General features: G+C 37.9%; 1 protein-coding gene across 29 annotated transcripts in view; it reads right to left on the reverse strand.

Annotated features, from left to right (window-relative positions):
* RIMS2 (regulating synaptic membrane exocytosis 2) overlaps window positions 1-27,331 on the reverse strand; it is a 348,435-nt gene that overhangs the window by 102,658 nt on the left and 218,446 nt on the right. For 14 of the 29 annotated variants that reach the window (XM_083748876.1, XM_083748874.1, XM_083748888.1 and 11 more), the window contains 2 exons: window positions 5,990-6,163; window positions 4,744-4,853 (listed from right to left, as the gene is read on the reverse strand). In XM_083748876.1, the coding sequence (XP_083605002.1) occupies window positions 4,744-4,853; window positions 5,990-6,163 (284 nt within the window). Of the gene's footprint in view, window positions 1-4,743; window positions 4,854-5,989; window positions 6,164-7,101; window positions 7,180-8,889; window positions 8,965-12,128; window positions 12,192-14,480; window positions 14,553-19,525; window positions 19,634-21,272; window positions 21,339-27,331 lie in introns of all 29 variants that reach the window. The other 15 variants (XM_083748880.1, XM_083748889.1, XM_083748891.1 and 12 more) reach the window with 6 other exon arrangements.

Here is a 27,331-nt window from a genome sequence, read left to right on the forward strand (position 1 = left end):
CACTGTGGTCTAAACCACAGAGCCCAGGGCTTGCTGATGAAAAGGTCGGCAGTTCAAATCCCCAAGACAGGGTGAACTCCTGTTGCTCGGTCCCTGCTTCTGCCAACCTAGCAGTTTGAAAGAACGTCAAAATGCAAGTAGATAAATAGGTACCGCTCCGGTGGGAAGGTAAACGGCATTTCCCAGTGCTGCTCTGGTTCGCCAGAAGCGGCTTAGTCATGCTGGCCACAGCTGTCTGCAGACAAATGCCATTTCCCTCGGCCAGTAAAGCGAGATGAGCACCGCGACCCCAGAGTCGTCCATGACTGGACTTAACGGTCGGGGTCCCTTTACCTTTTAAAGGGAAGTATCAGGGCTGTCTCTAGACCTCAGGCACCAGATGTCTATAGGGCCATTTTGATCTCTTCATTGCCCCTCCTCTTAGCCTTCCATTGCAGCTCATCCTCCTCATCCACCAACAATAAGCCTCACAAGCACAAAGCCTGATTAAATCACATTGTCGAATATGGACAGTGCTGGTGGGGGCAACAGAAAACCTTCCAATATCCTACCCACTAGGAAATTAGAAATAGGTCCATATTTCTCAAATTTCCAAAGCAACAGAGTTGGATTCAGAGTTGTGTGAAAAATTTCCCTCGAGAGTTGGGGAATGTTCTGGAATGGTGCATAATATAATATGAGCTGGGGATAAACCTTATGAAAGGAAAGAGGTTTTTCAGGAGTAGCAGTGTGGAGAAGGTTAAGTCCTACTGCATGAGCAGCCTTCCATTTGCTATACTCTCTTCTCTTTTTATATTCCTTTAGAATGTCACTGTTTTTTGGGATGGTGTTAGAATGTTTTTTCCAGTCTATACAGTACTGGGCAAGATACTGGGTATTGGAGAACTAAAGCTTTGGAAGGTCAACTATAAGGACACTGTTGCTCAGAGAGTCTCCTCTCCCCCACTAGCCATCTTCATCCCATACATCCCATATTAGCACCTTGATGATGACCCTCATCACATTTTTCTCAATTAAAAAGTCAAAAACAGTATAACCTTTCCTTGTAAAGAAGATGCTCAAACACTATTTTGGTGCCCCTTTTCTTCATATTTTGCAGCTCTATAACATCCTTTTTGAGATGGGGTGAACAGAACTGTACACAGTATTTCAAGTATGACTGCACTATACATTTGGATAATATCATTCTGATACTTGCAGTAAAATTTTTGATTCTAAAGGCACAACAGTCAACCATCTAAGTCACCCACCAACTATAGATCAATCCATGCAAACTAGATAACAAAGTGTCACAGAAATACTTAGGGAGGAATAGCTCCAGATCAGGTCAAGTTCTGACAATTATCAAAGTTCTGGTGGCCCAGCAGAGACTTAGTAAAGCTCTCATTTTCAGTGGCTTCCCAGAACTGCAAAAACAGAGGGGATTGGTTTGGTAAACACAAGCTAACGGGCTCATTCAACTTGATTCATCACTAGTTGGACCTATCTGCTCCAAATCCAAGTCACACTGCTGGAGAAGGCAAAAATCCAGAAAACCCACAAAACATAATCTATATAACTTTTTAATAAAATTGTTTTAATAATGGTGTTAGAACTCTGGCCTAAAAGTTTCAGATGAATGCGACTGAAGGACATTTCAGCACTGGAGATATTTAGCCATCTATGCAGTAAATAAGACCGCTTCTTAAGAAAACATCCCCAGATTCTGAAAACCTAAGTAATTGCCAGCCAGTTGTCAATCTCCCTTCTGAGGGGCAAGGTCTCGAGTGGGTGGTTGCTGAACAGATCCAGGCACTCTTGAAAGAGACTGATTTCCTAGACCCATTTCAATCAGGATTTTGGCTTGACTTTGGCACAGAAACTTCCTTGGTCACTTTATATGATGATCCTTGGCAGGAAAGAGACAGGGGCAAAGGGCAGCTCTATTTCTCCTTTGCATTACAGGAATGGCAGTGGATGTGCTAGATGGCTTGCCTCGGTAATGGACTGGATGAGAGCCGACAAACTGAAGCTCAATCCAGATAGGACAGAGGCACTATCAGTGATAGTTCCCTAGACTGGATAGCTGGGAGACTGCCTGTTTTTGAGGGTGTTACACTCCCTCTTAAGGAGCAGGCACATAGCTTGGGGGTGCTACTGAATCCATTACTACATGGATTCAGTGGCCTCAGTGGTGCAGAGTGCCTTCTGTCAGCTTTGACTGGTGGCCAAGCTACACCCGTACCTGGACTGGGATAGCATTGTAGTAATATTCAATGGGAGGTACCAGGCCAACAATAAAACGGCTAAATACTATTAAACATATTTAGTGTTAATGATGTGCTTGGTGCTGAAATACAACATACATACAACATGGAAACTAATGCATGATCATTGTATATTATGTGCATAGTATTATGAGACAAAGTTAATTTGGGGTTTGTTCTTTCTGAGCAGCAACTTCCATGTCACATGACAAACTCCTTTTCAAATACAGGAATATTTCAAAGGGATTTTTTGTGATAAGACAACATATGTTCAGAATAAAAACCGTTCCACTGAGATAATTCAAGCATGTTGTGTAAGTCTAAGTGCTTTTTTGGAACATGGTGAATGTATACATATAATATATACAATGTCATTTAGTTAATATGACTTTACCATGGTCCAGATATCAGGGCACAGGACTACCTCCCATTGTTAAGTTGTCTGCATTTTGAAGAACAATGAACTTTATTACCTTCAATCAGACATATCTATATTTTCATCTGATACTTAACGTTTAACTGTTACAATTGTTTTCAAAACACAAAAGACAACACAAACTGGGATGATGATCTCTGAACAAACAGTCTACTGTTTCAATAAATTAAATTTTCAAAGTCCAATATACAAAGAAAATGGAAAATCGCATGACAAGGAAAAATTGACTCTCTGTGACTGGTGCTGGTGCGTTTAGTGAGTGCTTCGTAACACAGTTGTGGATACCAAAATGGTTACATCAAAACTGATGTGTTTAAATTCTGTTACGTTGTTTTCTTTCTTCATCCCACTGTGACAGGTTGCTTTTGACTGCTTATCCCTACATATGAGCATGTGTATGTGTAAATTCAGTCTTAGGCTGCAATCCTAACCCACCTACGTGGGAGTAAGCCCTATTAAATTCAATAGGATTTACTTCTGGGTAGACATGGTTAGGATTGCACTGTAACTATTTGTTATTCTATTTAACTATGAACCTGCTATATGATCCTTGATTCCAAAGGGTACTGTTATGTATCTAAATAATGTAGTCTAACAGAGTTTAATAAGTTAAGCTGTTGAATAGTGCCATAGCTCTGTTGCTATTTATAGAAAGCTAAGTTACAAAAGGTGCAGTGGATGTTGGTACATGCCTCACTAATGTAAAATATTTTAGAGTCAAGGTAAAATCTATACAATTCAGTAGCATCAATTGCAGCAGTCCCCCCCCCCCCATAGAAAGCCTCCTATGGAATAAAAAGGCTTATACCACAAAACAAACCCTCCTTTCTATTCAGACCTTCTCCTTGTCTCCACTGTCTGGGGGAAATTAAAGTAAAACAGAAAAGGGAACCAATGCATGGGATTAAAAAAAACCCATAAACCCCATAAAGTATACAAAAGGTATAAAACGGATCTTCATTTGTAGGCAGCGGAAGGAGTGCTCATCTGGGCAATTAAACAGAATTTTGTAGGAATATCTGAGAAGTCTAATTGTAAATGCTGAAAGTGTATTTTATTTTCATGTCCTATAAGCATAAAAATTCTCCCTCCCAAAATTTCGAACAGGACTCAAACGGTGGAAAGCATGATTCAACCAAACATAATTGAGGCATACGTGAGACCTAAACAATTAAAATTAGCTGTTGCCAGAATCTGACAGTCTATCACACTCAAGAAAAATTTGCTTAGTAGCCAAGGCTCTCCATCAGTCAGGCTTCATATTTTGACCAGATGGCTGATACTGCATAGGAACTTTATATTTGAGAGGTAGTGTCAAGCCATTCATAGATGTCAAACTGCTTATAATGTGGGCCTTTTTCACATAAGAGTAACCTCTGTGGGCAGATGCAGCATGGCCCATTTGGCTAGCAATACAAACACCCATCACTCTTCTTTCTCCAACAGCCACCAATAAACATCTCCCCACAAGTCTCTGGAGGGAAGGGGGAAACTACATGAGTAGAAATGAACATATGACCATAATATGCAGCATAAACTAAATGTCCATCCATAATGGTGAGCCACCATCTTGTGTTTAATCATTTTAGGACTGGCATCATAGAGGTACTTCCACATTTCATCCTTTATATTTGCTTTAATTATCCTTATTTACGAAGAACGTACCGTATATAGGGCCATTGTGTCACATTTTATGGTCCTGCATTAGCTGATATTCCTATGAAATGAATGGGATTAACAAACACTTGCAACCTTTTAGGATGGTGCAGTTTATTATAAGTTCATCGTTAGAAGACTTTACAGATTATGTTCTAACTTATATTTTGATTGCAATGAAGGTAGGATGAATCATGATCCACGTATTAATTCTATAGTTGTGATGACAATTATAGAAACCAATACTGTACAGAGCTTTAAAAGCTATTGAAACAAGTAATGGGCAATATAGAACACATCTCTTGCCAAAATCCAGTTCAAAACCTTAGAGGCAAAGGTTTCCATTCAGCGCTATTACTTTTATATTTAGCAACAACATCTCTGAACTTTAAAAAGCTCACTTACTTCTCTCCAGTGTTCCCTTGGGTGGGAGTTGTGGCAATTGTCTACCCCTGCGTCCTGCTACTGGAGTACCTGATGGGCTTGTTTGGACAGACCCCGTACGAGCATGTGACCTACAGGACACAGCAAAAGAAACCATTAACAGTGAAATAGATTTGTTCCTAGGTGTCTGAAAAACAAATAAACGAGGAATGGTTTTTGTACAAGTTGAACCTTTGTTAGCTGTGGCAGCTCGGCCCTATGCGTTTTAGAAGGCATAGTTATTGCTAAAATGAAGGTTCATCTGAGGAAAAAGCCAAAATTATGCAAAAGGATGATACATGTAATGTTTAAGGAATTGCATCTGCAAATTGTCTATGAAAATGTATGTAGATATATATATGCACACAGATGCAATAACACATACAGAAAGAGATACACATAAAATTGTGTGTATGTATATGTTCTATATTTTAAAGTCCAGCAGAAAGATACGTATGGTTTCAGAATTCAGTTAACATACTGAATTAGTGTTTTATTCCGCTATGAATATAAGGCAAGCAATAAGGCAGATGTACATTTCAGTGACTGAAATGGAGTAATATGATTGGTCTTAATCATCCTAATTCACCACTAAAAGACAAAGAATCATAATATTTTGCTAGAAAGTAATTTCTGTGGACACAATCAGCTCCACACATTTCTATGCTATGTCCACTGTACTTTTTGTCAAAACAGTTTACTTATTTCAATACTGTTTGATCAGAAATACATTACTTAGACAGGAACAATGCAGGACATGCACACAGCAAATCAGAGAAAACAGCGGTTAAAATCGTACATACAATTAATACAATCAAATTTAAGAAACTGTTTTTTGAAAGAAAAAAAAAGTTTCATTTGATGTTATGGTGATAATTCCATAAGCGATGTCAGATGACCACATACAATTTCTCATTCTGTAAGAGAAATACATGGCAGTTATGAGGTGCACATGGTGTGAGAAATCACCCAGGATTCCTGATAAATGAGAAATCACAAAAACAAATGTAATTATTTATGTCATTAATCATTGTTAGTAAACAAATTAGAATGGCAGCCACACCATTATATCCCCTGTGGAATATAAATAGTGTCTTGGCGTTGGCAGGGTTAGTATCTACGGCTACTGGTGATCAGTCAATGATGAAAGGCAATACCATTGAGCTTTGGGGAAAATAAAAAGTGAGCTAGTGGGGCAGGATTAGTCTGATTGGCTTGTCTGTTTCACCTCGATAAGGCAGGTGAGGGAGGGGCAGATCTTCCCGTCATTAATGAAGGCATCGATCTCATGAGATTTGAGTCAGGACGCTCAGTGGATCGAGAGCGGGGGCTGGGCCGCTCTACCACAGGACGCTGTTCTGTTGATCTGGATCTTTGATATGGTAGTCTAGGTCCCCAATTCCTGTAATGTTAGTCAAAAAGCAGCTCAATTGACCTTTATCTATAGTTACGCATTATGCCACATCATACTGGGTTCGGAGGTGATCAACATTATGTACATTTCTAACAGCTTTTTCATTCTTTGTTTTAGTTAGCTTCCTGATAACACAGAAGACGTATGAAGGGAGTTTGTCCCTTTATTAATAATTTGGTATATGAAAACATTTTAAATGGGTTATAATGTCATAATCTGCAGCTTGTGTACTAGGATATCCTGCATTAAAATGAGTCATTTACTGTTTTGTGAAGACTCTCTGAATTAAAAATAAAAACCATTGGCTTGACTAAAAATAGCAAGCCAAGTTAATATTTTTAAAAGTAAGGTCATAACTTGCACTCTCAGTCAGTAAGGTTGTCATTAACGTCAGTACACTTGATTAGGATAACTGAATATGAGTAAAAGACTTCAAGATTTTGATATTTTCATTAATAATGTTTTCCGTTCAAAAGATGCTGGTGTCAACCAATAGGCTTAACTTTAGTCAAGGAAGGTTGCTGGTTTTTTCCTCTCTTTTAAAGCAGATGAAAATTATCTGCTACTGAATATGACCTATGCAGGAATACTAGTTGCACTTCTGAGGGAAAAATATAGATCACATCAAATGGAATATGTTAGTATATCAGCCTAATGAAATAATACCTAAAAAGTCAAAACAAAAAGTTTTCAAATAAAGTTATTCAGAAATGTGACCACACAAAACCATTTTTTAGGGTTGTAGGCTTTCAATGAGGTACTAAATAAATGCCCCACAGACAGGTTCAGAATAATACCATCCTCCAATAGCCTTAATCTAAAGCACGTAACAAGCAGATACTGTACGCTGGAACACATGATCAGCAGGAGATACTAACTATCAGGGAGGTATCACAACTAGCCTCAGACAAACTCACAAAGATTACCTCATGTTTTCTTCTGGGTCTATATATTCACTTTCTGAATAGGAAGCTTGATCTGCCAATACATCCACTGTTTCACTTCTTTAATGTCAAGGATAAACAAAAAAAGGTCACCTTAGCTAATGCTGCATTTAACAGAGAGGTGTATATTTACGGGGCAGCAAGGAAGTGTCAAGTCTATAACTACAGGTCTTGATGGAGGGGGGGGGTTTCCCCTTAAAAAATCTTTTATGTAAAATTTACTTAAGAGCCGCTTGTCATTTTACCACCACAGTGTGGGAGTTTCTGCAATTTCAGAAGCCCCAAGGCCATAGGAGAGAATCTGTGGTTCCTTTCCACATCAGTGCAGTTTCCAGGAGGAGCTCTTCTATAGTCTCCTCTTGTGTATTCTGGGACTTCTGGTGTCATTCTCATGGCACCAAAAGCAATTGCACTGCAGCAGCTCCAACACTGGAAAGGTAATGCAAGAAGACCCCCCACAGCCAAAGGCTTTCTTTTTCCATCTACAGGACACTAAAAGTGATGGTCTAAGAAGAGCGAGACCTTTTTAAAGACACATTTTACTAAGGTACTCCATATATGAAAGAGATAATGCTCTTGAGGGCAGGGTTCATAAAAGGATCTGTGAAGATATAGATTCTATGTTCTCTAATGCAGCCAACTTTTCCTGAGTCATTTATGGGTACATTATCAATCAATACTCTTCACACTAGTTCAATATCCAACCTATAGCTCTTGAATAGCTCTCTGAATTATAAAACTCTTTATACTTTTCAGTGGATCATCCTTGCCTTGTCACATGTTAAGCTTTTCAAGCACGTGTGATTAATTTTAAGTCATTCTAATGATATTCAGTCACACAACTAGTATTTCTTTCTTTAATTGCTGAAAGCTATGTAAAAATAAAAGTAGATTGCAATCACAATGAAAAGTAATACCCAATATGTTTTCAAACTCTTTTTGCATTACAGACAAGTGTTTGCCATCCCACTATTTGAACAATAATTACTTCAACATCAATCTTTACTGGAAAGAACCCTCACTCTATTTTTTTGTCAACTTGTGAGAGATCCAAGTACCGGTACATTATTTCCCTGTACACTGACTAGAGCTGAGTTTCTTAACCCAGCAGGTAGATTCTGCCTATTTTTACTAGGCCAAATGTCATCATGAACTTGGAATTTACAAATCCACCAGACATACAGTATCAGAACTAGAACTTAAATTACATTAGTTAAGATGTAACCTGACAAGTTAAAATGATCTATTTGTGTCACACTGCAATAATCTTGTCTAAACAAAATCTTTATGTACACCCTAAGCTGATTAGATTCACATAACTTTTAAACATAAGTAGAAAATGAATCTTGCACATCAAAGTTATGTATAATTAAGGGAACTCCATTAACATAGAAAGTTTTAACATTATATATATTGCTACAATGAGCAAATTAGGAAACATGATGATGCATGAGCACAGACAATTCATTGCTTCCTAGGCCAGGTGCTATCTGCTTTGTTAGACACAGTATTTGGTTTTCTGTCCATAGTACATGACAAGTAATGGCAGCAGCCAGGGCTAAAACAATGAAGCCACTTAAAGCAATGAATGTGTCAGTGACAAAGAAATGAAAACACAAAAATGCAGCATGGAAATGGTGCATTTTAATGACCATTTAAGGCTTCCTCTACTTCTAGAGACACTGATTGCACTGCAACAGCAATAAAAACAAACAAATACCTAAGAGTAACAAGTGCAAGGCTATACTAGCTACTTTTTACTGGAAGTACCTGTCTGTATCTGTGGAAGGCTGTTGGATCTCAATCCTTGGACATGCTATTCTTCTACTAGCTATTGGAAATTTGCTGTTTGGTCACAGACACAATATCCTTTGTTAGCATACCATCTTTAACCATTGCTACACACAAACAACTCATATTTCTATTTTTTAACCAAGGTAAAACACCAGTATTAAGCTATCAACAAAACAATTTTAAAATAATTACATACTGAGTAACTGAGATTTCATTTTAAAGCAGACCACAGTCACTAATACTGCATAATATAATCATAAAATTCATATGTACTAATATTATAAAATTAAGCTATCATATATGTAATATAAGCAAAAGTATGCTCAGATATACTGAATATAGAATTGAGATAATAAAATAATGTCATAAAGAGACCATATATGATGAATGTATGCTATGGCAAACCAGAAAAAATGAATCTGTTTGCATAAGATTTCATTTTCACCATTATGTACTTGTGATCGCTTCTAAGCAGTATATCCCAAAAGTCTATGATATCAGTAAATAGTTTTTCCAAAATATCTATCACAGCAAGCTATTCGTGAAAATTCCTGATTTCTAAAGTATTTCTAAAAGCTATAAGAAGTATTTCCTCCATATTTTCTTCCCATGAAGTTAAAAACCCCAACATAAACTCTGTTAAATCCAAACAGCTAATTAAATAGGAAGGAAAAATGTGGTTTAATTTTAGGAGTGTTTTAAAAATACATAAAGTGTTTCCTAGATTAGTTTTAACAAATTTTCCACCATTTACTTCAAGGCTGCCTATAAGCAAAGTCAGATATTAAAAATGAACAGATTTATGCATCCAGTCTCTATGTAAGGCAGAGAATATGATTCTTTCCTTTCCTAGTATCCCACCTCTGCACTGTTTCTGTACATTTTATATGCTATATGATATGTAGCATTTTGACTTTTTCTTAATCATCTATTACAGAATGCTCCAGTCTCAACACAAGTAGTAAAAGACAGTCCTATTTCTTCCCAAATATATTTAATTTTCCTTATTTCTCATTCACCTGCCAGTTAAGTAAAGTATAAGATAACTTATAGGCCCAATAATGAACCTCACTGGGTTGTAAGCTTGGGCAGTGTGTATGAAGGTCCTGGGCTGCCCAAACAACAAGACCCCTCTCTCGGCCTCACTGATGCAATATGTTTGGCACCAGCTTGGCTGCAGGAGTTGCCAGGAGGCAGTATACAACCAGCTGTCTTAGGGGCTCCGCTCTGGATTTTCTCTGCAGCATTTACTCCTTAGCCTCTTCGTCTCCTGAAGATATTCCACAAGGCAGCGGGGATTTAGGAACAGAGTTTTACTTCTCCTAGATGGGCTACCTTCCCAGGTTGATGAGCCCCATCTACCGCTCACTTCCCTCTACAGCATGTGCAGAAACTCTTCCTGACTGTTGGAACCACTATTGGTCTCATCCGCTCAATATGCCAGAGCCTGTCTTTGCGTGCAAAGGAAGCTCCTAACTCACCAAGGATGAGAGACCCATTTGTTACTCCCACCTGGTTTGGTTGGCCAGTCGAAACCATTCCTGGGTGTGGCCACTGTCTTATGCTGACAGCTTCTAGGAGCCACAGGCAAGTGCAGGGTGGAGACCAAAGGTGGACAAACTACCACAGAAGGAGCACGATGTGTCCCCACCAGTGGTATTCCCCCTCCCCTAACACCTCATATACCACATTGAACAAAGTTGGTTTTATTGTTAAGCTATGTATCATAATATTTGGAAAGAAAACGATGTAGCCAAGTGCCATGAAAAGAAACTACAACAAAAAACTCAAAAATATCCAAAACAAACAAAAAAAAAATTCCTTCCAGTAGCACCTTAAAGACCAACTAAGTCAGTTCTTGGTATCTGAAGTTCCAAGGTATCTGAAGAAGTGTGCATGCACACGAAAGCTCATACCAAGAACTGACTTAGTTGGTCTTTAAGGTGCTACTGGAAGGAATTTTTTGTTTTGTTTTGACTATGGCAGACCAACACGGCTACCTATCTGTAACTCAAAAATATCCAGTTATTCTAGCTGCATCAAATGCTGTTTACACTATCTAGGGATGCATGAAATGAGACCCACTAAACAAAATCTATTGCTTCTTCAATTTTCCTGTTCCCCAAGCAATATATCTGCATGGCAAATCTATCTGGCAGAACAAAATTAAAAAGGATCGTAACTTCTCTTGAATTGTTTTTTTGGTGGAGCAGTTTGCAAACACCTGCCAGAGTGGACTGTCAACATGTTAGTGTGCAGATCCGTTATTCATTTTTCTCTCTACTGAAACACAGAAATGGGCTACTATATAAGCTTTTGGTGGCCTATAAACGAGTGGCATAAAGTTTGGAACTATTCAGAAGTTTACCAATAATGAAAAAATGCAAAAAAAAAAAAAAAAAAACCAACACCGGGGAGGAAAGGTAAATTATAGCACCACTACCACATAAATTGCAACAAAAGGCCGTTCACAATTCACAACTTCCTTCTTGGTATGAGAGCCTTTATCATACAGAGCAGAGGCATTTGGGTTTCCAACAGACTGCTGTTAATCAGAAAATTCCAAAGTTTTCTGCTGTTGATTGACCACTATCAGCTGACACTACAATCACAACAACACACGTAACTGGAGATGGACAGTGTTTCACCTGAAGAGCTCCTACTATGCTGCTTCATTTTCACTGCCTCTAGACTGTGTCATCTGTCTTCTATGAAACTTTTTCCAATTAAAAACCCAGATTCATATAAATATTTGAAGCATATTTGCTATTCTCTCTCTTCCCATGATGAGGCTGAAACTAACTCTGGAAATAAGGGATACAACGTGACTTATTAATTAATTTAAATGTAGTGTCAGTGCACAGGTAATTTTGGATTAAAAATGAACAGAACATAATCTACGAAAGAGGGTCAGATACAGGGACACAACGTGTACATATGCTTGTGTATGGAAACCTGCTCAAAGAAAACAGGTTTGCTTACCTGTAACTGTTGTTCTTTGAGAAAGATCTACATACAATTAAACAAACTATGTGTGTGATGCAACATGGAAAGAAGAAAATAATGGACATGTCATATTAAAACCTAACCCTCCTAGGTCTAGTGAAAAAATTTACACTTATCAGGTGTGAAACCCATTAATAAAATAACACTACATTTAAATTATGAGTACATGTCTTTAATTATAGAAGTGTAACACTACACTCTTTACTTACCCATAGTTTTCAGCTGAACCATTGACTACATGATCTGCCCATGAACTTGCACCATTGTAATACCTTTGCAATGCAGTTAAAATAAAGACATGTTATAAAGATGAAGCTATTTACATATCAACACTTTTCATGAAAACATATTTTTGACTGACTAATCTGGCAATTATTTCCAGTGTTTTCTGTATATCTCTTTCAATGAATGGATGTACATCTCTGTTCCCCCTTAACATATTGGTGCATTGAATCACTGTCAGCCCATTTGACCTATTATCTTCTAATATTCGGTCTATGGTTTGTTTGTTGGTTTTCTGTGTTATATTGTTTTGATAAGACTTGTGTTTTACGGAATATATTCAAAGAACCCTTTTTTTCTTTTTACTGTTAAAATATGTATGACCAAACAGCCATTCCAATCAAATATATGCACCAGACCATATATCCGTATCACCGACATTATAGTGCTGTGAAACTGAGAGCCACTTCATACTCTATGGGACAGCAAATTATTCTGCCAATTTCTATGCATGTAGAAGGAAGCCATGGCCAATCCTGGTTTGTATGCCACGTGTAACTATGGGATACATACAGGATACATACAGATGTGCTGGCAGCAACAGCAGTGTATAAATGCTTTGCATATATCCATGAAACACATAATAATACATTGCATTTACTGGTGGCATAATAATGTGTATTCTTTAGCCTAACCATACACACATTGTGAGTAACAAATATTTTAACTGGGGTAATTAAAAATATATAACATTATGTGAATACTGTTTGCAAGAATAGTGCATTTTATACAATATAGTGGATTTTTTTGGGTCATATTCAACTAAGTTATATTCACAATAGGCCCAGGGAAATTAATGGACCTCACCAAGTTATGTTCATCAGTGTAACTTATGCAGCATGGCTGCAATCAAACGACTTACTCAAAATTGTAAAATTTTTATAAGATGGGGAAAATATGGAAATAAAGCAATGACAAGAAGATATGACAACAGATGTGATTTGCTATGTCTACCAACGGCATATTACTGTTACAGAAATAAGTAGGTTGACTTATTTCAGAACCACGTGCTTTCATGAAAATAAAATTCAAGAATGAAGTAATTTAAAACAAGATATAATGAATCTTTAAGTGTGTGTGTGTGAATACCTAAATATGTACTTTTATGTTAGCAGATAACAGGAGAAATCCTCAAAAGTATTCAGAAATAACCCCCCCCCCTTTTTTTTACCATGTCCAATGGTAAATAAGCACTTTGGGTATAGGGAAATATCTCTTTTGGTTTAGGAATTGCATAAGGTGTGATGTTTAATAATAACAGCAAAAAAATCAGAATAATGAAACTATTATGCAATTAGCCAAATCATATAATAATTACTCAAATGTACAGATACAGAATTCTCTCACAATAGTGAAACAGCATCCATGTACAGGATACTATTGGGGTGGGGGAACATCCTTAGCATCTTTAGCAGTGGCTAAGACTATCAAGGCTTGCAAAAACTACTTAGCAGGCAGCTGAGAAAGTGACCCGTTTCTAATATTAGTGCATTAGTCTCAACTACCCATAAACTCTCATCAACCAAACTGATACAAATATTAGAACAGGCATGGCTGGAGGTAACCTTCAAGGGATAATAAGCAGCTTCCTGCTCATCCTCCTCCTGTCAATCCAACCAACTATCCTGGAATTGGCTGAACAGCCAGCTGACCATCAGTGCTTCAGTGCTCTGTCCTTTTCACAGTACTTGTGCAGCACCGATTAAGTCTTAGACTGGGAGAAGCCTATGTTTAAAGAGAAGTTTCACAGACCAGTAGCATCACTACACATACTTAGCTCCAATGTACGAATAGATCACCCCTATGCAGAGGTCACTGTTATCTCCTGTTTCTGCAAAATCTCACTTTTGCAGCTATGCATGCAATGCAGAAGCACAGAGCTTTGGATTGATTCCCCAAATGCCTACATAACCCTAACCCCTGCAAATAAGATGCTTAGTAGGGATATCCAGGAAAAACCCAGAGATTTGTGACATTGTTACTTGTGGGGGGAAAGGTATGGGCATAAGAGAAAAGTAACAGTGTTAAGAAGAAATTGGCCGCAGTGCACACATTCTACCAGCAAATATCTTCTGGGTGAAAAAGTACTGTGCGGCTCATGCAATACTAAACTACTCACTGCTAGTTCAAGCCTTTTATAACAGATCACTTGGAATAATATATTGCACAAAGAACACAAGTATCACAATTCTTAGCTATTTCAAAATTCTACAGCAGGGGTGCTCAGAAAATGCTTTAATACAGATTTTTATCTACATCTACTATATGAATCAAAATACCTTTCAGGAGTAGGGGAAATATCAGTGTCATCATAATATGTTATAGGCACTCTTCCCTCCTTTCTATTCCTCCTGAACATAAAATAAACAGCAAAGATATTTCAGACATTTTTGAATTGCCTTAGGTGCTCTATGCTTTTTCTTGCTTTATCACAAAAGATAATGACCATTATGTAATGTTCATCCAACCCTTTTCCTGCTGCATGAGGCAGTCTAGCAAACATCAAAGATACCTAAAGGAGGAAATGTACAATAAAAAGAACAAGTACTGTGCTGAAAACAGCAATTTCCTCTTCTCCTCTGTTTCATCTAATTTAAATTTTAATCTAATTTAAATTATCATATATTCTGATGTCATTAATAAAGCTCACATGACAACTTCCTCAAAGGTTCAAAGTATAACTGAGTCTAATATTCATTTTTCTACCATTTGCAGATGAGTGTGAAATGAAACCACCTCTGACATTTTTCGGAGGGAGGTGAAGAGAGAAGAAATCCCCCCCCCCAAAAAAAAATTTCATGGAGAGGTGCTGCTACTTACATTACTTAACCATGTAATGTGCCTGAGGATTTAAATGTAACCTTGGGAGTGATGCAATGCAACAAGATGTCACTCTCAAAACATTCCAGGAAACATGGATGGTGGCAGAATGCAGAGAGATCTTCATGCTGCAGCCACTTTGCAAGCTGCAAACCTCCCTGCCCACCACTGGGGGAAAAAAACCAGATAAATTCCCTCTGAAAGGCAGAAAGCTTGTCCCTGTTTTTTTCATGGGGAGAATATTTTTGGGAAACTTTTGACAGCTTTTGGCACGGCCATAGTTGAAAGCATCTGTGAGGGGGTTGCATTGACTAGCCTTGCCCTTCCATTGGCAATTTGTGTGTCAGTGACCATGTTAAAGGGCCCCATGTGCATAACAATGTACATGCATAGGGCTATTCCACACAAGGGGGACTGATGGGTATGTGGCTTGCGGGTTGTGTGGCTGGCATGGATAATAATGACAGTAGCAGGGTGAAGCTTCAAGACAGGGTGCCAACTCACCCTTGGGATTGTGGGTGCCCACCGCAACGCGGACATGCAATGTCACATGTACATGCCTGCATGTAGTGCAGACAGTTATCTGGAGCAGGGAAACACATGCCGTAATGAAATCAGGACTTGGCATAAGTACAAAACAGTTACATTTACCCTTAACTGCTGTTCTGGGAGTAGCTGCCTGTAAATTCACTCATATAGGATCTCCATCTGGATAAGCCAGTTCATAGAAACTTCTAGAGTTTTTAGAGAGTAAGGTACTCCTTCCCAAATTGTCAACTAATGCATTTTGCTGCCAGGTCAAAAGATGTTCAAATCCTCTGTATGCTTAGCTGTTTGTAGAGAGGTCAGCTTAGAAATAAGTGGGTAGGGATAGAATGAGCAGAAATTGTTTTGCATAATTAATGCACCCAATGATAAGAATCCAATAGTCCAACACAATGTTGAGCCCTTGATCATCAGCTTACCTATAGTGTTGGAAAAGCCATGGGTGTTTCAGTTTCTTGGTAAAGCATCTATTCCCATAGGAATGGGGACTACATTCCAGCAGAAAAACATGCTATTTGCATCAATTTCCACTGGTAGGGGGGAGGCCCTTCAATGGTCAGAGGGTCTTATCTCCAGCAAAAATTGATGTGAATAGTATCATTTCCCCATGCAGTCCTATTTCTAGTAGCAAAACAGGCACTGCTGGATATCTGGAGTGCCCAGTGTTACCTCTGCTACCTTCTTGCTGCTGTATGTTGATGCATCTTTGGGAAGAGACAACCTGGCTAGTAGATGTTTATACTCTTCCCCCCATATGTCTGCAGCTGCATATACACTGAATGTATATGAAGCCTGAATCAGCCAAATCTCTCACAATGAAACTGTAATGAAATTGTAATTCTTCTTGTTGGTTTATCAGATCTGAGGCCTTCAGATCCAATGGTGGCATGGATATCTGAGCTGCTTGGTCTGGGCTACCTTATTCTCACATCTTCAAACATTTATCAAAGTAGTTTGAGTGCCACAGATGCCAAATCCTCAATGAACGGCCTGCAGAGCTACAGATCCCATCTGTGGAACTACACAGAGGCCACAACAGAGAACTAGATGTTAAGGGGGGGGGGGAATCATATAAAACATGCATCTAATGTTTTTGACAACAACCCTGTACTCTAGGTAATGTAATGCTTAACTTGAAGTTCCATTGGAAAATCAAAGGAACCAAACAGCACAAGCCCCATATCTGCCCTGAGTGATCTAACCATATGCCAGGAAAGATTAGGAGATGATGAAAAGTTATTGAATGATCATAGTCCCATTCAGATGCTGCTGCCCTGCTATCTTAACAAGCTATGGTGAGCCTCAAGTTTGCGTACTCTTTCTTCCCCCGCTTTTGTGGTCACAAGGAGATATAAATTTTCTGTTTTCACTTTTTAAGAAACCATAGTTAGCTATTACAGTCAAACTTGGGGAACTGGTTTGCATAAGCTTAATTAGAAAACAAACTTGAACCAGAACCACTGTTTGATCTTGAATTGTCTTGATTTATTGAGCTGAGAGGAGTTTGCTCATTTTTTTCATTTTTCTGCCTAGCAAATTGTCAACAATATGGTAATTATGTGACCACAAAACAACATCCATCTTGCTAAAACTGATAAATTATCTTCCAATTTTCTGGATGTGGAAGGTTCAAGACTGGTTTGGCAGTAGTTAGTTCATGAGTCACTAAACAACTGGCAGCACCTCCAGTGCAAATGCCACTGCTGAAGTATGTAGAATGCAAGGGTGTACTGAAACGTAAAGCATCTGCAACCACTACATTCCATCACTCTTACCTACCAGGGATGTTGTGTAAAAAGCAATCTGCTTTACAATGTGGGCACATTTATTTTGGAAAATATTTAAGCTATCTCTGGAATCCCTTTGTTACTGGAAAGAAGATTCCATGGAGCCTGATCTTTGCTGAAAAACAACTCTTATTCTTCCTTTCTGAGATAGAGGAAAGGATAACAATACTGGGCCTAGGTATCCAAGGCACATCCTTAATGTCCAGGTATTTGTTTCAATGGATTTGAAAGCAGTTTAGCAATCTACTTTTATCCAGCTCTTTAAGTGAAACCTAAATGGCATCAAATCTTTTCTTTCAGGAATTAATTCTGCTGGATATAATACTGGCAGTTTCCACAACCTCTTTTATTCAGGGATTTTGGAAGTTGTCTTCAGATCCACATCATTTAGGGAAGTCTTATATGATCCTTTTCAAGATTTCATCTATCTGAGGGTCAGGATCCATCTCCATCATAGCCTCTCAGCTACCGTGACTCCCAGGGAATTCAATAATGGGGATATAACTGAAGTTTTCAGATATACCGTCTCTGAATGTGCCAGGACTTTTGCCCTCTGGACAGTTTTAAGTTTGGATTATCTAATTGCCCTGCATTTTTGTTTGTATGGCTTTTTTGTTTTTTTGACTGTGACTTGTTCTTCATTTTATGGGACTGACTTGTAACTGTGACTTGTGACTTTGATTTGGGGCTGTGGCTTGTGACTTCATTTTTGTGACTTGCTTTTGTGACTGTGTGGAACCCTGTTCAGCTACTGATTGATTGATTGATTGTGACTGCAGAAATTGATTTAAAAAACCCATCCAAACAATGACTATCATCAGTGCACATAAGAAAAAAAATATAATTTTAATTTTTATCATCTACAATACTGTCTTATTTATTTTACAGTACAGTATATTGATTATTGCTTTCATTTTGTGGATCAATGGTCTCGTTAGATAGTAAAATTCACGTTAAATTGCTGTTTTAGGGGTTGTTTTTTAAAGTTGGGAATGGATTAATCAATTTTGCATTACTTTCTATGGGAAAACACGCCTTGGTTTTAGAACGTTTTGGTTTTGGAACAGATTTCCAGAACAGATTAAGTTTGGGAACCAAGGTACCACTATAAATACAAAAAAGCTAAAGAACCAAGAAATGAAGAAAATGAAAGAACCATGTTTACAATTTTAATCCTAAAATTGGAGTAGCTCTATAGAGTGACTGACATGGTAGTCTGAAGACAGAGCTCTAAATTAAGGATAGGAGGATTTATATGTAGCTATGAAATGTAGTTTGGTTCTGACAAGAAAAAAATGCTCATAACACAAGAGTGCCACAAGACATAACGAGCCTTGAAATTATGCAACTGATATAGCTAGGGGGTGAAAAAAAGGCACAACATGAAAGAGTCCTAATTAGTCCCTTTAAGCTGTGGAATTCAACAAACGCCATGGTTTACACACAACATCACAACAATATCCTTTTTTCTGGATGCCATTTATGTAAAATTAGGTTGGTATGATACAGCAATACCTGTAATTTGTGCAAAAGGGAGAAAATCAGCTTCTATATTATTATTTATTTGGCCAAATTAATGATTGATACCAGTATAAAAAAGAAAATTTCTGCTCTCTAAGAATAAAGTAAATTCCTAGAATAAATTCTAGGAGCAATGCAGATGATAATATTTTAAATTTACAAACAAAAATACATGATAAAATTAAAGAGAACAGTGACAGTCTATAAAGCAAAGGAAACCTTACTTTTTTTAATCAGATTTTTTTTTATCAGATTACTTACTATTTTTTGATCAGATTATCTTCACTAATCTAATGGTCATAAAATAATATCCCTGTTTAGTGAGTCTTGTTATGTATCCAGTTGGGTATGTTCATTTTTATGATACATTTATCTCTGAATATGATTTTTATTAATGAATTGTTAATGGGTGGCATGTGGATTTTGTTTTTAAGAGTCACCTCAGAGAAAGAGTTAATATCCAACACATCATGTATAATGTATTTTGTGCACCTTTGGGGAGACCTCTCCTTTTACTCCTGCATTTAGTGCCTTTTCTTCTTTCTTCCAATGTACCATTTAAAACTTAAATTGCAGATTACTGAACATCAGAGTACTGTTTGCTTATGAATGATGTGGGAGACTAAACAAACATGCCACACCAATTATACCTCTCAAATTCATAGTAAGCACCCTCAGAATAGGTACGGCACATCGTACGGGATCGAAGTAATCTGATTGCATCTTCACAAAAGATAGGATACATTGAGTGATCCTTGCTGCCAAAACATAAGGGATGAACATGAAGCTACAGTTAAGACATGTACACAAATGAGACACAAAGGTAAACACAGAGAAGCAAATGAAAAAGAAAGGGGAAAAAAAGACCAATTCAGATGTACATATAAAGCATGTTAATGTATAAATGTTTATGATTAATGCAAAGCATTCTCAAAGTGATAATTAAAGCACTATCATGGTTTTAGATTGTAAGTCTAAGAATAAGAGAAACTCAGAACAGTTCCAGAAGTGGCACACAAGTGACTTTGGTGATAGTCCAATCAAAATTCACATAGGCAAAATTTACTAACTACAGAAGTGGTAGCTTGCACAAGTTCCTCTGCGTAAGTTCACCTTCAAATATTACAAGAAGCACTGCCATCCAAATGCAGAAGTAGGTAGTAACTGCATTTGTTGATGACACTTCTTCAATAACATCCAAAGCTACTTTCAGTGCTGACCTTGATGTAATGTTCTCTGATTCACACAACTATCCCACTCCAGGGAGATATAAATTTGTACCTGCTGCTACATCCACAAGATACAAACAGCATTACCAGTGCTAACTACCTATTTAGAGACAATAACTGCATGACCCGAGTCTGAAAGACTTCTATTCCTTTCTAAGAAGTGTTCATTACTGTCAGAGGCTGACAGTGAAAACCATTATGTCAAGCTACAGACACATGCAGTTCATGAGGCACTCTGCTTGCATCCCAGTCTCTGGAATAACAATAATTAAGAATAATAATAACAACAGCAATAACAGTACACAACATTTATATAGTACTGTAGTTTTGAGGGCTGAAAGGACTTCACATGTACCATATTGCAACAAACCTTACAATTATTCTGTAAGGTAAGTAGCATTATTAGCCCCAAACTACAGCTGGGAGCACTGGAGCTAAGAGACAGATGTGCATGTAAAGCTACCAACTGAGTTCATAGCTGAGATTCCAGCTAGTCTTTCCTGGGTCACAGCTCACCCATTTAGATAACACACTACACCAGCTTTAATACTTGTCCTTCATGTAACATCATTTATTCCTTCAGTATGGAAATTAACCTACTTGAATGTTGTCAACACTGCCTGGGATAGTGACTTTTTGAAATGTTATATATAGGTCTAGAAACTACACACACCATACATTTTAAAGCACGTGGCTTCAGCCAAAGAATCCTAGAAACTGTAGTTTGTTAAAGGTACTGGGAACTGTAGCTCTGTGAATTCTTTTGGGGGAAGCCATGTGCTTTAAAGGTATATGGGTCACATCCACAAAATACACTTAAAATACACTTAAATATATGGTGTGGGTGTGACCCATATACCTTTTCTGGAATGATCAATGACCTGACTCTAACATTTGGAAGTTCAAAGAGAAAACCTCATAAATCAACTGCTATTTCATGTATGCCAATAACCAGAAGCGGGTGTTATCAAGTAGAGTATGGTTAGGCAAACAAACAGCTGAATGTTTTCAGTCTTTAAAAATAACACCTACTAATCTTCTAAATATTTGCCTATAAAGCAATCCTGCAATACCCTTCAGTGACCTGAACAGAGTGAAGTAAAAATATAGGTGCAAGCAGGGACATGCATTTATACACACAGAGGCACACACACAGGAAAACAGATACCTGGCATTTCTATGGTGGTAGTCAATGGACTGAGTGTGTTGAGACCAAGGCAGACTGACATAAGGACTGAAAGCATAGCAGAAACAAAAAATGAAAATGTAAGACAATAAAATGAAGACCGATGAACACACATCCTAAAAAGGAAACTGAAGGACAAACAACATGACAACACAGCAGCTACAAAATCATAGTCTCTAATCAGTATAATTCTATAAACATCACAAAAGCATGGAAAAAATGCAAAGAATACCGAAAAACTCTGAAGGAAATGTTAATGGTATTTTTATCACCTAGAGGAACAATTTATAACTTTGCTATGCTGCCCTGTGATAATCTTTCTCTATTGAACATCTGTAAACCCTAGAGATATGGGGGAGCTTAATTCTATGCACTGAGCCTCTTGGGCTTGCTGATCGGAAGGTTGGCAGTTCAAATCCCTGCAATGGGGTGAGCTCTCATTGCTCTGTTCCAGCTCCTGCCAACCTAGCAGTTTGAAAGCATGCCAGTGCAAGTAGATAAATAGGTACCAACACAGCGGGAATGTAAACGGCATTTCCGTGCACTCTGGCACTCATCACGGTCGTCCGTGCGCCAGTAGTGGTTTAGTCATGCTGGCGACATGACCCAGAAAACCTTTCTGTGGACAAACACTGGCTCCCTCAGCCTGAAAGCAAGATGAGCGCCGCAACTCCACAGTCACCTTTGACTGGACTTAACCATCCAGGGGTCCTTTATCTTTACCTTTTACCCAATCAGCCCACAGTTCATATAGATGGGGGCATCAAATTCAGCAAGTTTAGGCAGGAGAAAGAGGACATTCCCAGAGTGAGGACTCAAGTTGTGATGACTGCCATGAAGTAGGTGGAAATCTACAGGACCATGCCAAATTGCCTGGAAGCAAAATTGCTCCCTGACCCTGAAAGCAGAGACCAATGACAGTCCATAGCAATGTCCATCGAGCACTATCCTATCCTTGCAAGAAGGCAAGTGTTAAAGTACAGAGAAGAGGATGGGAGGTTAAACTGGCTGATAACCAAGTGAAAAAGAAAATATCTTCTCTTATATGCTCCAGGAATGTACCTGACAGTGGGCAGTCTCCAGTCAGGTCCATTCCTGAAGCTCTGCCCCTCAGGGAGCCAGGCTGAACGCTGGTTGGCTTCCCTAGTTTCGTTCATCTCTCAACCTCCTGCATGGCTGGAAGGTACACAAAGCGCTTCCCAGTCACATGGGAAATCCTGTCACCAACAGTTCCCCAAACTCCACCACATTGGGCTGTAAATGGCACTCCCTAGTAGGTGGGGCATTAGCATTGTCCGACCCTCAACCTTTCTAGAAGTAATTAAACCCAACGGTCAAGATCTGAAGTATCACAAGGAACCTTGAGAAATCCGCTATTTGCAAATTCTGATCTGAACTCATCTGCACCCTCCTGGACTAATGTCTAAATCAGTACTTAGTTAGCCATCAGATTTTACACTTCTCAAATATTCCACTGTGGTTCTAGGCTCCAAAACATATTAAAATACATGTAGAAATATGCATTAGGAAAATATGCATTTAGCAATAGGTATGTCAGGAGAAAATACATTTTATAAAATGTAATTCTAAAATAAAAATCAAATATTTAATTTGTGAATTTTTTGGTGTGTATTTAAAAATATATTCACAGATTATTATGGAAATGAGATGAAAAGGATTTATGAGTGAATACATGTCAAACTGACACAGACTAGAAACAAACTGATTCACCCATTGCTACTCATATACCTAGCCCTTTTTATATTGGCTAAAAGTGAGAAACAAATATTGAATGTTCTTTTCTTCATGATACAACAAATATTGTAGCAATAACGGATTGAGTATACAAGGTACCCTTTTATGGTATTTCCATTAGAAACAATGGTGGTGGTGCAGGGGAGAGAACAAGGTGAGACTGTAACAAATAGAAAAATGCATAATTCAAGATACCCCACTATCAACGTTTCTAATGTCACCATTCATCTCTAGAGTTATAAAAACAATATTTTCATTTTATATTTAAGACAAAGTGAGATGGGAATATTGCTAGATTCAGAATAATTTATGTGCAGATTAGGAAAGGCGACCCAGAATCAAAATATAGCTGTACATATCAATTTAAATTATTATAACACTTTGCTTTAGCATCATTCCAGTGGCAACTATTAAGAGGTAAGCTGGTTTCAGTCTTTTTCTATTTTGGAAAGACTATCACAAAACTTTTTCCCCAGTTTGGTACTGGTTTTATGAAGGTGACTTTTTATAGCAATTTCTTTCTCAAAGCATAAATTGTCATGGATCATGTCGTAGTAGCCTGTCATTTCAAAATTTCTCATTTTGGCAGATCAAAATCAGTAGCTCTCATCACAGTATGAACAGCAATGCAGCATGATTTGTTGGTCTCGGGAGATACTTAAAGCTAAAGCTTGCATAGAGATTAAGCTCTGCCATTCTGCAGGACTTGACTTGTCTGAGTCAGGAAAATGCAACCTCAGTATATATCCTGCCTTTATCAAGATTGAGCATACCATAACGAGGACCACTATATTCAAGAAATTACACTGGGCAGTAATACAATTCTGTGTTTATGCAGGTAATTTCCCATAGATTATTGGATTTGTCAGCTCTCCCAGTGAAAACAGTTACTCAGAGGACTGATGCCTTAGCAGAGGAAAAATAATGAGTTCACTTAAGCTGAACCCGGCAGGTATGGGTGATTTTGTTCCTCTTTCCTTTCCTGATACCTTATCCCTATTATAAATAAATCAATTTGAGACTTTATCAGCAACATTCATAGCTCTCCTGATCTTATTCTGACTTGAACTTAATTTGCACCTAACTAAGCTTTTACTGAATCTGTGAATATCGGACCTAGAGACAGTTCTGGAGGACACGAATACTGCAAATATGCATTGTTGTAGAGAACAGCTACTGCTACTTTTTCAGGTTCGCATAAGCTAAAACACAGCAATTTGAAATTTTAACCTATATTTCTTCTCATTACAAGAGCACACCATAAATCTTTGAAAGTTAGCATCCATTAGTATTTCTTTTCCCTGGGGATAGCTAAAAGTCAATCCCACCCTTGTTTATTCCCTTTTGGATCCATTCCTAAGGTAGGTTGCAGCAGCAATAACATGTAAATACAAGCTTGGGGGCGGAGAAAATAGTGGGTCCCCAAATTCATGTATGACCTAAAGCTGGGTCCTGGGACTGGAAAGGTTGAAGGCAATGCAGCACAATGATGCCCCCAATAGTAGAGAGAGGTGTTTGTGTTGAATTAAGCAAGCAGAGTGTTACAGTGCCTTCAGGGTGAGTAGAAGATGCAAACTAAGGTGCCATTTTAAATTGATGACATCATCATTCCCACTCCAGGAATGTTATTTCTGAACCAGCCCAGAGTTACTGATACATTTGAGAAGGTTCAATTGTATTAGGCATGAGACATAAATAGTGAAGAAAGGTACATGAAAATATTCAGAGCAACGCTATTGGAGGACCAACTGTACTAATGCTTCTTCCCAAAGAAAAGCTATTAAAATGTGTTAATTTCATTCTGATTTCATGCATCAAATGGAGCGTGCCTCAGTTTTGTGAAATTAATACTTGGTAAATGGAAATATATTGTTTTGTAATATTCACAGAATGCCTCATAATTTCCTGCAGAATTATATTATACATATATGAACAATGTCTGCCCATTTGATACACACAGTCAGTGTACCCATTTTGGAAATATCAGGATATGCCAAAAATCAGTTTGGTTAAGAAGATTATGGCAACTGTGGAGAAATTCACATGAAATTTTCCAAGCCTCTAAAAATCTTAGCTGAGAACCCAGCTGAAAATACTTTCCCCCTCCCCACATTTGGGGAAGCTAAACTGTCAAGAGTAAGAAGCAAATGTTTCTTAGTAGCAAATCTGACTTTCTGGAATAATCTTTTCCAAGTGTCAGTGATCCTCCTTTCGGAACAAACTCCTTCAAAAATCCTATCTTTCCCAAACCTCTGGATTGACAGAGGGGGAGAATGTGTTTTGGGTTTGGTGGTGCTGTTTTGAGTTTTAATGTTCACAGTTTTCTGTTTACGAATTTGTTTCATTCTATGAAATTGGTTTAAAGCTACTTTATACAACTGTGGAATGGAAGAACATAACAGTTTTTAATAAATAACAAACTAATGTCTTGTATATTTCCATATAGAATGAGACAATATTGGATTCACGCTATACAGATTTAGTAGCTTTTGGTGTAACCTGTAATACTAAATTTGGATGCTTTAATGGGCAAGAATCCACTTTGTCAGATAAACAGCTAATCTGCTAAGTACAAGGCTTTGTGTATCTACATACACCACACATGTATAGACTGAAGAGAGATGTTATTACCAAGAGATACCTGTGGACTCATCAATGGAAGAGACAGGTGTGACCTATTACTATGTAGAATGGAATGCAAACAAGTTCTAGGGTAAAAAAAATCCAATTGAGAGAGTGTGACCTTACTAGTAATAAATTGGCACAGCAAAGTGGTGTTTGTTGTCTATTCATCTTGATTTGCCAATTCATTACCTGCAGGAATGGGTCACACTCAAGCTAAATAGACCATTTACCCTTTTCACTGGACCTTGATTGCATTTCACTCTACAAAGTAATAGGACACTCTATCCTTTATCTTCCCCCATTGTATGTGCATGTCATTCTGTTTATATCTGTATCAGAGAATATCGTTTCATGCATCTGGAAAAGTAATATTTGGACCACAATAGGTTTTGCTACAGAAAATTTGTTAGTTTGGGATGCCACAAGATCCTTCAAGGGATAGGTGGCCAATCTGCAAGGGACAGTGGCTAATCTGCAGCATGAGTACCACAAGAGAAATGGAGAGGGAATAATTCTCCAGTGCTCTGCTGGCTTGGAGCTGCCCCGGTTCATCAGAAATAGCCAACAGGGGCCAGAGGGTAATATATATACAATTAAATCTGGATATTTCTGAGCACATTTAGACTGGTTCAAAAATAATCATTTCTTATGCAGAAAATAAGACATATTTAACCCTCAAATACTTTCTGTCATGCTTTCTTCTCATATATAAGAATGTATATTAATATTGTTGACAACGATGTCTCTTTATTTCACGTTGTTTCCCAGTTCAAAATCACTTAGTTCTTCATTCAACATGGGGGGGGGGGAATCCTATAATCTGGAACTTAACGGAACTGTAAAAGCAGGAAACTATAAATAATTACAACATCGACACTAAAATCAATGAGACTTACTTCTGATAAGATATGCAGTCTAATTCTCGTGCTGCCACAATGAGCTAGCAATTTAAAGGGCCAAGTGTTGCTTCCCAGTGTAAGCATATAGCCACTTACCCTTTCAGCCTCAACTTCAGAACTGCAGCAAGAAGCACATGCGACTTAAAGAGGAGAAATACCCTCAGAACTTTTGCTGCAGCCAGACTCTAGAATTAGCGCACCAATGCAAACATATACTTAGTTAAACTGCTAAATGAAACAGTATTTTATTTCTTCATTTTGTACCATGTTTTTCTATCAGAGTTCCCAAAGTGGTTACGTAATGCTACACACTACAACTGCTCAGAAACTTTCCAATAAGCTTTTACTTGACAAAGTACTGACAATGTCAATTTCCCTCCTTTATTCTGGAATCCTAGCTCTTTATACTTTAAGGCCAAAAACAGATGTGACAACAGCAAATCCTATTTGTTTAGACTCAATTCTGCTCCATCACAGATAAATCTGTCTCAGTTTCAACAGCAAAATTAATATGCTTGCCAGGGGAGCTAAACACCTTACGTCCAATTATTATTATTATTATTATTATTATTATTATTATTATTATTATTACTGCTGCTGCTACTTTATTTATTAATCACCATACACTGTGAAGTCTTAAGGGAATTAACATCCGACAGACAACAAGAATAAAAATACAAAAAAATATAAACACAACATTTTAACCTCTACATACCTCAGTAAGACCATCAATTAAACAGCCAAATAAACTACACCAGGTAC

The sequence above is a fragment of the Podarcis gaigeae genome (genome assembly GCF_964106915.1).
Source record: "Podarcis gaigeae genome assembly, chromosome: 7".
Taxonomy (NCBI): Eukaryota; Metazoa; Chordata; class Lepidosauria; order Squamata; family Lacertidae; genus Podarcis; species Podarcis gaigeae.